Raw genomic sequence first — 13,786 nt, 5'->3', positions numbered from 1 at the left:
GTGACCATATGACAAGTCTTCACCTTCTTTATTTTTGCTTGTGCCTCGCAGTTAAATAACATAAAATATTTTTGGAGGCATGTACTTGGACATTTGTTTTGACTATGTGTACCAAGACATGTATTTTTTAGCAGTACAGACATTTGCCGACTTAAAATATTCTTGTGCTCGCTGGATTTAGAAATCATAGATACTTTGTATTTCCAGCACAAACTCCCAAATTTTCAAGGCTACTCTGAGCCAGCTAGTAAACTACCGTATGAGAAGTGAATCCCACGTCGGTCAAATACGTAGATAATAATTTCTTTCCACCTTTCGCTTTTGGCAACGATAGATTTTATGTAAAATAACTAGAAAAGGTGGAAATTTAAGGAGATGGGACCTGGATAAACTGAAAGAACCAGAGGTTTTAGAGAGTTTCAGAGAGAGCATTAAGGAACGATTGACAAGAACGGAGCAAAGAAATGTTATAGAAGAAGAATGGGTAGCTTTGAGAGATGAAATAGTGCAAGCAGCAGAGGATCAAGTAGGTGGAAAGACGAGGACTAGTAGAAACCCTTGGGTAATAGAAGAGATACTGAATTTAATTACGGGGTGGCCGAGGGGTCCTAGGCCCTACAGTCTGGAGCCGCGCGACCGCTACGGTCGCAGGTTCGAATCCTGCCTCGGGCATGGATGTGTGTGATGTCCTTAGGTTAGTTAGGTTTAAGTAGTTCTAAGTTCTAGGGGACTGATGACCTCAGAAGTTAAGTCCCATAGGGATCAGACCCATTGGAACCATTTTTTTGAATTTAATTGATGAAAGGAGAAAATATAAAAATGCAGTAAATGAAGCAGGTAAAAAGGAGTACAAACGTCTCAAAAATGAGATTGACAGGAAGGGCGAAATGGCTAAGCAGGGATGGCTAGAGGACAAATGTAAGGACGTAGAGGCACATATCACAAGGGGTAAGATAGATACTGCCTACAGGAAAATCAAAGAGACCTTTGGAGAAAAGAGAACCAATTGTATGAACATCAACAGCTCGGATGGAAAACCACTTGTAAGCAAAGAAGCAAAGATGAAAGGAGTATATATAGAGGGTCTATACAAGGGCGATGTACTTGAGGGCAATGTTATGGAAATGGAAGAGGACGTAAGTGAAGATGAAATGGGAGATGTGATACTGCGTGAAGAATTTGACAGAGCACTGAAAGACCTAAGCCGAAACAAGGCTCCGGGAGTAGACAACATTCCATTACAACTAATGATAGCCTTGGGAGTACCAGCTATAACAAAACTGTACCATCTGGTGAGCAAGATGTATGAGACAGGCGATATACCTTCAGACTTCAAGAAGAATATAATAATTCCAATACCAAAGAAAGCAGGTGCTGACAGTTATGAAAATTACAGAACTATCAGTTTAATAAGTCACGGCTGCAAAATACTAACACGAATTCTTTACAGACGAATGGAAAATCTGGTAGAAGCCGACCTCGGGGAAGATCAGTTTGGATTCCATAGAAATGTTGGAACACGTGAGGCAATACTGACCCTATGACTTCTCTTAGAAGAAAGATTAAGGAAAGGCAAACCTACGTTTCTAGCATTTGTAGACTTAGAGAAAGCTTTTGACAATGTTCATTGGAATATTCTCTTTCAAATTCTGAAGGTGGTTGGGGTTAAATACAGAGAGCGAAAGGATATTTACAATTTGTACAGAAACCAGGTGGCAGTTATGAGAGTCGAGGGGCATGAAAGGGAAGCAGTGGTTTGGAAGGGAGTGAGACAGGGTTGGAGCGTATCCTCGATGTTATTCAATCTGTATATTGAGCAAGCAGTAAAGGAAACAAAAGAAAAAATTCGGAGTAGGAATTAAAATCCATGGAGAAGAAATTAAAACTTTGAGGTTTGGCGATGGCATTGTAATTTTGTCAGAGACAAAAGCAGTTTAACGGAATGGACGGTGTTTTGAAAGGAGGATATAAGATGAACATCAACAAAAGCAAAACGAGGATAAGGGAATGTAGTCGAATTAAATCAGGTAATGCTGAGGGAATTAGATTACGAAATGAATCATTTAAAGTGAGCAAAATAACTGATGATGGTCGCAGTAGAGAGTATATAAAATGTAGACTGGCAATGGTAAGAAAAGCTTATCTGTAGAAGAGAAATTTGCTAACGTCGAATATAGGTATAAATGTCAGGAAGTCTTTTGTGAAAATATTTATGTGGAAGTGAAACATGGTCGATAAATAGTTTAGACAAGAAGAGAATAGAAACTTTCGAGATGTGGTGCTACAGAAAAATGCTGAAGATTAGATGGGTAGATCACGTAACTAATGAGGAGGTACTGAATAGAATTGGGGAGAAGAGGAATTTGTGGCACAACTTGACTAGAAGGGATCGGTTGCTAGGGCATGTTCTGAGGTATCAAGGGCTCACCAATTTAGGATTGGAGTTCAGTGTCGAGGGTAAAAATCGTAGACGGAGACCAAAGAATGACTACACTAAGCAGATTCAGAAGGATGTAGGTTGTAGTAGGTACTTGGAGATGAAAAAGCTTGCAGAGGATAGAGTGGTATGGAGAGCTGCATCAAACCAGTCTCTGGACTGAAGACCACAACAACAACAACTAGAACGTTTCTAGGTGGAACCCAAAAAGTACTACTAGGATTGCTTTTATCCAGAAATTAACTGTGAATTTTGCGCAGATGGAGAATTAGTTACTATTGTGAAGGGCTTGAACGTCTTCTGCGTGAAAGCTGGCTGAACAGTACTTGCTTTGCTTAAATTCACTCCACACTTTTCTTAAATTAGGTAATGCACCACCACTTTTTTGATTTTCAGAATAAAATCTGCGTGAAGAATTTCCGGGAACGAAGCTAAAGGGCCAGATGGAAAAAAAAAAAACGGGAGCAGGGACGGTTTAGTTTGGGAGAATCTTTCATCCGTCAGAATTTACGTCTAATTACTTTGCAAAGTTGCTGGAATTTGTTCTGCGTAGCCTGTTCTGAGAAGGTGTTCTGAGCAACCACGTTCTGAGCAACCATGTAAAATAAGTAAGTAAGTAAATGGAAAAACATCCTATCCCTTCCTCCTCTTCCTCCTCCTCCTCCACGCCATCCTTCTCCCGTCAGCATCAGGTCCCGTCAATAAATGACAAGAACAACTGCGGACGTTTCTAGAGTTTTTATATTGGAAGTGTGCTACCTAATATTTTTCTCAGACTTCCTGCAGCGACATGAACAGCTTTTAACGTTGAGCTATTCTTACAAGCATGTATGATGTACCTACTCTTGGTCGAAAGACGTTGATTTTAAGAACAAAGACCCGCTTTATATGTACAGTCACTGAATGTCTCTTTTGTCAAAGTAGCGTCAGTGTTGTTAGCATCCACATTAAACAGGCAAAATATGGATGCGCAAAGGAATTAAAGACATTAGCTGCCAGGGAACACTTATTTAAATCAGTGGGGAAAGTTGAAAATTTCTGCCGGACCGGAGTTCGAAACCAGGTCTCCTGCTTTCCAGACAGATGCGCTGACGACTGTGCCATCCGGACACAGTGGTCATCGCAAATTCAAGGTTTACCCTAGCACGCTAGACCTAAATTCTCAAATACTAACATCGTGCCTCTTGCCCTTTATCCTCATTACTCGCTGCATCTCGCCGATTCCCGTAAAGATTCGAGTTTTTTGTGTATCCGCACTGAAGAAATCATTGGCCGTCTCGACCTGAATTATATATTTGGTACCTGTTCTTTCCGACATGTCCGAAAAAAATAGACACCACATAGACGTATATAATATATGGAAATTCTACTATAGATAAGCACTTGTTCCCTGAGATGAAGATGCAAGTGATTCTCTATCTGCTATAAATTTAAAGGTACACAGGTTATTTCTTCTCCTATAACGTTGTCATTTCAGAGTCGTCAGTCCGTGTTGAAAATTGACCCACTGAAAATTTATGCTGCTTTGCTGCGATTGCTCCCACAGACATAAAATTAAAAAAAAGTGTTGCAACATATGAGAGGTAAAAGTATATCCCAAAAATATGAGTATGTATAATGGACTTCGATGTTTGTCTAGAAAATTCAAGCATAGGAAGATCCTCTTCCACTTCTCCAGTGTGTTGGACAAACCACCGGCAACATCAAGTGGTATACAGAACAAGACATATGTTAGAGCGTATCGTATTTTGTAATCTTCAGCTGCTGAAATCTTCTGGAAAGGACTCTTTGAGGCGCAGTTTTGAAAGATCCAAGGACAACCTCAAGAAGAGGGGTTGTAAGAAAGATTAATCACACAATCACGACTGCGCGGAAGACGAAGCGCGCAGCAATCGTATAAGTTTCGATTCTGCACTATTTAGTGCACTGGGTGTTTCCTATTACAGGCTTGTACGTGTTGTAGAGAGGACTCACTAGACTGAGTTCTGATAACGAACCTATGTTCAGAAATGTAATGTTTGGATGTAAAATGAGTTTGAAGATCGGATCACTTTTAAATCTCCCGCTTCGCGATAGCACACAAACTCAGAAGAAGGCAAGAGGTGCTGGTGGAGTTACTGGAAGTCTAACCACTATCACTCCGTCAGAAAATGCGGTTCCGACACTCACCAGTGCATTTTGCACGTGGTGTCTGCGAAAATATCAACCAAACATATGATGAATGGGGGATAGATCGGCGTGGACTGTCTCCCTGGTCACCACGATTGGCAGATATAACTCCACGTTACTTTTTTCTTTTGGTGCCGTTCGAAACGTCCTGTGTATGAGACCCCTGTATACGAATTTTGGCGGCGGCGACGCCGCAGGGATTGTCGACCGTGTGTATGGAAACTTGTGTCGCAGGTACACCTTGTGGAACGAACAGCAGGGTCGTCCCGTGCACAGCTGCATTGTCTCAGCTGTGTGGGTACCGTGAAACGGGACTTTTAAAAGTTATACGATCCTCAAACTTACTTTACAGCTAAACGGTACATTTCTGGATTTGGGTTCCTCAGCAAAACTTCATCTACTAAGTCCGCTTGCAATCCATAGAAACCTGTAATAGAAATTGTGAATCATTTTGTATACAAGTTGTTTAAAAGAAAGTGTCGCATATTCCTATAGGCAGAGTCGTTTCTACCACTAGGCAAGACAAGGCGGCAAAAATCTGCAGGCAGAAGATGGCGGAAAAAGTTAATTTCAAATCAAACGGCGAAAAAATTGAGCAAATGAGGAGCAAAAAATGAAAAAAGAAGCGTTAAAAGATCGAATCGTTTTCAAAAGCACACGGAATAGTTACTTATTAAGACTTTACTTTGATGAAAGAAAACACATTGCCTCTACCTACCTCACAACTAAAGCAGCCCCTACTGAGTACAAAATGGAAACAAACATGACCTTGATTCATCTCTATCGAGCACTGGAGCAGCGCATGTGCGCCGGCCTGCGATCGTGTTTCGACTTGATTCCATAACTTCCTCAGTTCCTCTTTTTTTTTATCTCTGCAAATCATTTGTCAGGCGTCAGTGGTATTGAGTGGTTCTGTTGATGTCTTTAGTTTACTATTTTTTCCTGAGTATAATCGATCACGTATTCACAAGCTAGGTTTTGTAATTCTCTTTCAACATACCTAAAAGGAGAAAAAGTAGGTGCAGTTCATGATACCCATTACATAGAAATGAGTTGCTGTCTGTCTGTGGAAGGAGATTTGCGTTGTTGTCCCGTAGGCTTTTGGTGGTGGTTGAGGAGGGGAGGTGTCGGGGAGAGCGATGGTTATAAAAAAAGAGGGAGGGTAATTTTTTCAATTTTTGCCTATGCCAGCAAAGCACCTAACAACGGTCCTGTCTGTAGGAGGCAGTATTGGGAACCAATAATTGTTGAGATTGGGACGTTTTACTTTTGACCGGTAACGTGTAGTATTTGGTGTTGTGGGCAGGATTCACGAGAGATGACATAGTAAATTACCATAACACGCAAGTGTGGGCAGATGCAAATCCTCGAGCAGTCACAGAGGTAAGACCTTAGGATCGTTTCAGTAAACGATGTATGAGCAGAAATGGTCGGTGACAGGGTAATTTCCAAGAATGTTTGCCTATCGAAGCCGCGTGCTCCAAACGATAAATATCGAACGTGCGATTCTAAATCGATCACGCGACTGTGGCGGGGGGCGTTATGAGAATGTTTATCGTGGTCACTACAGCAATGACAAAAGAAGAGCTTTACTGAAATAGTTGTAATTACAAAGGAAACGACTTATCTCACTCGCGGTCGACGTTGTCGTCACGAGAAAGTCGATTTGATGTTTATGCTACGGAACGCGTTCCCTTTTTGTCGTAACCTGGGTAGACTCCGTCAATGTCACGCAAAAATGCGGGTAGAGTGTCACATTTCCGACAAAAATTCAAACTGTTCTCTACATTGCAAAAGCATGGAATTAGATTCTTCCATGTGAGGCAATCGGCCGAAGAAACGTCTACAATTCGAGACATCTCACGCACTACCGTCATAAATAGTTTGGGTTTTCCTAGCATCTCACAACGCCCGCCATCACAGTCGCGTGATCTATTTAGAATCGCACGTTCGGTATCTATCGTTTGGAGCCCGCGGCTCCAATAGGCAAACATTCTTGGAAATTACCGGTGATAAACTCATAGTGTCGTATAGCTTGTCAAACAGTTCAACATGTGCTGTGTATCACCGACTTCCGCGCGATGAATTACCAGCGCTATTTGGAGAATGTGACTCTTGCACAAAGACGACTGCGTTTTGTGCACAACGAGGCTGCACCGCATGTTCCACGGGTTGTGCGACAGTACCTCACCGCAACGTTTCATAGGCGATGGAGTGATCGAGGAGGTTCAGTTGCACGGCCGCATCGTTCGCCGGACCTTATTCCATTAGATTTCTGGGTACGAGGACGTTTGAAGGTATTTCTGTATGCCCAACACGTTTGCATACGTTACAGGAAGGAAAATTAGAGTTAAACGTCAGGTCGACAGCATGGCCATAAGAGACAGAGCAAAATCCGCGAAAGTGTGGGAAAGGAACCATCCCGGCACTTGCAATTTAGGGGAATCACAGAAAACCTAAATCGGGATGCCAGGGTGTTGGATTTGATTCATCGTCCTCCCGATTGCGAGTCCAGTGTATGTAGAAGTTACGGGAGCGCGTAACCAGCACATGTGCCGCAATTCGGATGGAACCAGGTGTATTTTGACAGAGTGCGTGATTCGACGGGAAGAAAGGCTGCCAGATGTGTCAGGATGCGTGGTAACCACTTGGCAGCTCTGCCTATAGTGTCTAGTTCGACTAACAGACAGTTGGAAGTGGCCCGTATGTCAACATGTCTTGGTTTCCAGACATATCCTTACGAGAACTTTTTTATAGTTGCAACCAATACTACCTCCCGTACATATTTTTAAACATCCTGTATATCAAGATCTCATTCAAGATGTTGAAGAGGTAGTTGCTGTTGTCCGTTTCTGGGAAGATTCTCCGTGAAATATGTTTGAGAGGCGACAGAAGTTTTATCTTTCTATTTTGTTGACACGAAATATTAACGGTAAACTCCTTCGGCAAAACGTGAAAAACGGGAGGAGCTTTCGATGATCAGTGTTCGTGGTGTGTACGTTGACGGCCCTTGGTTCGTGTACGAAACTGCCAGGAGTTTCGTACCGCAGACTTTGACTTCCGAGTCTCAGAATTGGAAACCCATCACAGCATATTAATCTTTGGATCATTATGTAGCGAGTAGGTCTTCAGCCCCAAATGGTTTTTAGTTTGTTTATGTTAGTTTGTACTGTTTAGGAACTTACCTATGACAAATCTATTTGACTTCTAAATGAGAGACTGGCCACATACAGCTTATACGTAGGCTGCTCGTCTTGAAGTAAGAATGAATTGGAAATTAGAGTACGTAATGAAAGTTAATAGCGAACTGGATTATGTACTTAGAACCGTAACAGTGTATTAGACTTTTCCGAGAAATAAAAGTTTATAGAATAACGGGAAAACAGTCTAAGAAGGTTGTAATACGAATACTGTAAACTAGCGTCTCAGTGATGTTACTAATGGTGAGGAGTTGTCCACGTCCATGTCTTCGCATATTATAGGATTCGAAAGATGGTAAGCCGGGATGAGGGGGTGATGAGAAGTGTGGAACAAGTTAATTATCTTCGCATATTATAAGATTCTAAAGATGGTAAGCCGGGATGAGGGGGTGATGAGAAGTGTGGAACAAGTTAATTGAGCCATTAGCTGAGAGTATGATGCATAGATTCAAAAGGTCTAAGGATTGGTGAATTTATTAAACAGTCGTATCTCTGGTGTCCGATCGACATTAGTTCAATAGTCTTAAGTGAAGCAGCTAGACGAGAAAGTATACTGACAGGGCGAAGCTTAGACTCTGGTTCAATGGCACTAGCTGGCTTGAGTGGCCGGCCGGAGTGGCCGAGCGATTCTGGGCGCTACAGTCTGGAACCGCGCGGCCGCTACGGTCGCAGGTTCGAATCCTGCCTCGGGCATGGATGTGTGTGATGTCCTTAGGTTAGTTAGGTTTAAGTAGTTATAAGTTCTAGGGGACTGATGACCTCAGAAGTTAAGTCCCATAGTGCTCAGAGCCATTTGAACCATTTTTTTGGCTTGAGTGAGGCAGGAAGTAGATGGCAATCTTCCTTGAAGGAATCGCTCCAGCATTGTTCCGAAGCATTTTGAAAATGATAGAATTGCGAATTGCGACACGCATATCTCTACTACAAGGTGAGCGTCTCACTTCGAATCACTCAGAAAGTGGTTACAAGTAGCATGTGATAGTTCAGAATATACTGGTCACATAAATTTCATTTTTATGCGTGTCCTGGGGAACACCTCCTTATCAAAATACCCTGCGGGAGGATTTCTGTGCTTCTATGAAGTCAGGTCTATGCAGAAATCTGCAATACTGGCTGGGCTACCCAAGGAACAGAGGACTAAGCCTGCCCCTCAAAGTTGGGTTGGGGAGTTCTTCTCTAGATAAGCCAATTATTAGAGTAGTAAACCCTGATCGTAAATCTGTTACGAGAAGACGCCAAAATGGAATGCCCTCATCTATGCTCTAGTACAATCTGAGGCTATACCATTCAAGGTTTATAATTTATATAAAAAACAGCTACCAGCCACATTTACATGTGGCTTGTAGCTGTTTTTTATATAAATTATAAACTTTAAGTACAACAGCCACGTTTCTTAACATGTCGAATTTCGACAAAATAGCGTATACAGGGTGTTTCAAAAATGACCGGTATATTTGAAACGGCAATAAAAACTAAACGAGCAGCGATAGAAATACACCGTTTGTAGCAATATGCTTGGGACAACAGTACATTTTCAGGCGGACAAACTTTCGAAATTACAGTAGCTACAATTTTCAACAACAGATGGCGCTGCAAGTGATGTGAAAGATATAGAAGACAACGCAGTCTGTGGGTGCGCCATTCTGTACGTCGTTTTTCTGCTGTAAGCGTGTGCTGTTCACAACGTGCAAGTGTGCTGTAGACAACATGGTTTATTCCTTAGAACAGAGGATTTTTCTGGTGTTGGAATTCCACCGCCTATAACACAGTGTTGTTGCAACAAGACGAAGTTTTCAACGGAGGTTTAATGTAACCAAAGGACCAAAAGCGATACAATAAAGGGTCTGTTTGAAAAATTTCAACGGACTGGGAACGTGACGGATGAACATTCTGGAAAGGTAGGGCGACCGCGTACGGCAACCACAGAGGGCAACGCGCAGCTAGTGCAGCAGGTGATCCAACAGCGGCCTCGGGTTTCCGTTCGCCATGTTGCAACTGCGGTCCAAATGATGCCAACGTCCACGTATCGTCTCATGCGCCAGAGTTTACACCTCTATCCATACAATATTCAAACGCGGCAACCCCTCAGCGCCGCTACCATTGCTGCACGAGAGACATTCGCTAACGATATAGTGTACAGGATTGGTGACGGCGATATGCATGTGGGCAGCATTTGGTTTACTGACGAAGCTTATTTTTACCTGGACGGCTTCGTCAATAAACAGAACTGGCGCATATGGGGAACCGAAAAGCCCCATGTTGCAGTCCCATCGTCCCTGCATCCTCAAAAAGTACTGGTCTGGGCCGCCATTTCTTCCAAAGGAATCATTGGCCCATTTTTCAGATCCGAAACGATCACTGCATCACGCTATCTGGACATTCTTCGTGAATTTGTGGCGGTACAAACTGCCTTAGACGACACTGCGAACACCTCGTGGTTTATGCAAGATGGTGCCCGGCCACATCGCACGGCCGACGTCTTTAATTTCCTGAATGAATATTTCGATGATCGTGTGATTGCTTTGGGCTATCCGAAACATACAGGAGGCGGCGTGGATTGGCTTCCCTATTCGCCAGACATGAACCCCTGTGACTTCCTTCTGTGGGGACACTTGAAAGACCAGGTGTACCGCCAGAATCCAGAAACAATTGAACATCTGAAGCAGTACATCTCATCTGCAAGTGAAGCCATTCCGCCAGACACGTTGTCAAAGGTTTCGGGTAATTTCATTCAGACACTACGCCATATTATTGCTACGCATGGTGGATATGTGGAAAATATCGTACTATAGAGTTTCCCAGACCGCAGCGCCATCTGTTGTTGAAAATTGTAACTACTGTAATGTACTGTTGTCCCAAGCATATTGCAACAAACGGTGTATTTCTATCGCTGCTCGTTTAGTTTTTATTGCCGTTTCAAATATACCGGTCATTTTTTAAACACCCTGTACCATTCAAGCTTTAACACATACGAGTGCGCTCTTCAGTATTTCTGATCACGCGACGCCAAGTAAAATGAGAGAATAAATACTGAGATACTGATTCTTTGTTGTTTATAGACAGTGACACTTACCACAAGGCTGTTCCTTCACAATGGAGATTGCCGTCTCTTCCAGGCATGAGTACTTCTGCAACTCACAGATGTTCTTGTAGGTGACGCCATCCGAGCCGCACACTGGACTCTCCGTCTGAAACACGTTTCAAAATCACAAGTCTCGTCTACAAAAACACATTATCCGGGAAGAACGTGCTGCGCATACTAATTCCGTACTTATAGTGGCTCTGTACTGGGAGTGCTTACCTTAATATAGTGCTAGCCATAGACTGCGTTTCCTGCTCTCGTTTTGTTTTACCTGGAGCATCACTGTCAGAGAGATTATCGATATACTTGCTCGTCCACGCCTATGAGCACATTTGTAGTACAAAAACCATCGTTCAGTGTGTGGCGGGAGGTGCATAGTGTAAAAGTGTTACGAGGGCTATTCGGAAAGTAAGGAACGGTAGGCCGGGAAATGGAAAACACAGTGAAAACCAAAAAAGTTTTATTTGCAAAGGTTAGCTACACCTTCCAGCTACTTCTCTACACAGTCGCCGCTCAGACTTAGACATCTGTCGTATCGTTGTACCAACTTTTCAAGTCCCTCGTTATAGAACACAGCCGCCAGTGCTTTTAGACAATTTTCTACTCTGGACTGCAGCTCGTTGTGTGAAAATATTGTCTTCATAGCCAGCGGTTCATTTGAGCAGAGATGAACCTCAGAGGCAGCCAATTACCAGCTATATTGTGGGTGATCAAACACTTCCCATCGAAAACGCTGCAGGAATTCGATGAACCCTCTGCCAGGCACTTAAATGTGATTTGCAGCGTATCCATGTAGATGTAGAGGAGCATCTTTATTGCCCCTGCAGAGTGATGCCGAGAATTGTCGTGTAGAACGAACCGCATGACAGTTATGGTATGTGGATTGCATAGCTTCAGGCGAAATCTTTCGCCAGTCCTTCATACTTGGCGGAAGACGCTAATTTCTAGCCATCTTCACGTTCTCACTGTGAGCCCAGAACTGAAAAGAGCGACATGATGCGATCGACGGGCGTACTACACACAGTGCCCAACGCATCTGTGCAAAGCTTCATCAGATTTTCACCGATCGTTCCCTACTTTCCGAATAACCCTCGTATTTTATGCTCTTCACTACTCCATTAGTAGATGGTTGGCATGAAGAACATCTTTAGGTAAGCCACCGTGAAACCCTGGATTTCTGTATGTTTATCGTTCAGTTCATTATGAAAGATGTTTTCTTGACTATTCTTGGAACTATCTTCTGGTAAACCTTCCGGGATATAAGGTCGTGGTCCATGAAACTCTTCAGCTCCTAACGTTTCGTCCAGAGCTGCGCTGGACATCTTCAGAGGAGCTGAAGAGTTTCATGGACCACGACCTTACATCCCGGAAGGTTTACCAGAAGATATGTCATCCGGTCGTGAAAGCCTTCATACTATATTCTTGGAACTACCCTCTCGAAATTTCGGCATTAAGCCTTTCCGTGATAAACAGAGTTTTTATTGTAGTGTCACCCGATGAAGATTGTTGAATTTTTCAACGGCTTCTAGTGCCTACCAAACAAACCAGCGACGAATAACGCAGTAGTCTTTTATTCTCTCTTTCCCTCTCTCTGCTATTAATTTAACTTCGTGACGGACCCACGCCGAGAAAAAAAAAATCCAAGAAATCAGCACACATCAGCGTCTTCCTTAGCGTATAAATTTACACTTCCTAGCGTCTTCCGATGAACGCCAATTTGACGTCCTTAAAAGTGTTAGCAGATGCACCCAGTCATTGCACTTTAAATTGTTTCGGATCAATTCCACAGAATATGTAAGTAGGCTGTTTAGGTTTTTATATTGGTAACTCCACGTAGCGCTCTGTATGAAAATCACTGACTGCGCTGTGTGAAGTCTGTGGCTGGTTGGCATTGTTGGAATTGTCGCTATTGTAGCGTTGGGCAGCTGGATGTGAACAGCGCGTAGCGTTTCGCAGTTGGAGGTGAGTCGCCAACAGTGGTGGATGCGGGGAGAGAAATGGAGGAGTTTTGAGAGCGGACGATCTGGACGTGTGCCCATCAGAAAGAGTAAATTTGTAATACTGTATATCATGAACTGATATATATATATATATATATATATATATATATATATATATATATATATATATATATATATATATATATATATAATGACTTTTGAACGCTATTAAGGTAAATACATTGTTTGTTCTCTATCAAAATCTTTCATTTGCTAAGTATGCCTATCAGTAGTTAGTGCCTTCCGTAGTTAGAGTTTTTTATTTAGCTGGCGGTATTGGCGCTTTCTGTATTGCAGTAGTTCGAGTAACGAAGATTTTTGTGAGGTAAGTGATTCATGAAAGGTAAAGGTTATTGTTAGTCAGGACTATTCTTTTGTAGGGATTATTGAAAGTCAGATTGCGTTGCGTTAAAAATATTGTGTGCCAGTTTAGTGTTGATCAGAATAAGTAAAAAGAAAAATGTCTGAGTACGATCAGTTCTGCTCAGCTGTTTGAAAATCAAATAATGTAAGAGGTTTATCAGCACAGTCATTCATAAATTTTTCTATGGGGATGTTTCAAATACATCAATACTGTGACAGATTGTGGTGAACGCACGGTGGATCGGGTGTCCACGTCTGGCTGTGTAACTTGCATTGTACTTGTCTATGTTGAGGATCAAGTGCCAATTCTTCCGTGAAGCATTAATCATTCTTTTTATATTATAGTGTCTAGGAACTGTTATACATCGCACATGGCGTAGGCCCGTTGGTTGAAACATTGGACTCGGATTCAGGATCATAGTTCAAACGTCTATCCGACCATGCAGATTTATATTTTTCGATGTCTAAATCGGTTCATGAGAATGGAGAATTGCTGTGTTGGAAAAGGGCATGGCCGATTTCCCTCTCCTTCCAA

General features: G+C 42.5%; 1 protein-coding gene across 1 annotated transcript in view; it reads right to left on the bottom strand.

Moving 5' to 3' along the window:
* The window catches only part of LOC126158346 (agrin-like), a 566,092-nt gene that overhangs the window by 162,648 nt on the left and 389,658 nt on the right, over positions 1 to 13,786 (bottom strand). Inside the window, exon 8 of the mRNA XM_049916436.1 lies at positions 10,880 to 10,994. Coding sequence (XP_049772393.1) covers positions 10,880 to 10,994 — 115 coding nt within the window. The remainder of the gene's footprint in view (positions 1 to 10,879; positions 10,995 to 13,786) is intronic.

This window comes from Schistocerca cancellata, chromosome 2 (genome assembly GCF_023864275.1).
Source record: "Schistocerca cancellata isolate TAMUIC-IGC-003103 chromosome 2, iqSchCanc2.1, whole genome shotgun sequence".
Classification (NCBI taxonomy): domain Eukaryota; kingdom Metazoa; phylum Arthropoda; class Insecta; order Orthoptera; family Acrididae; genus Schistocerca; species Schistocerca cancellata.
This window is presented reverse-complemented; position numbering and strand designations above follow the sequence as displayed.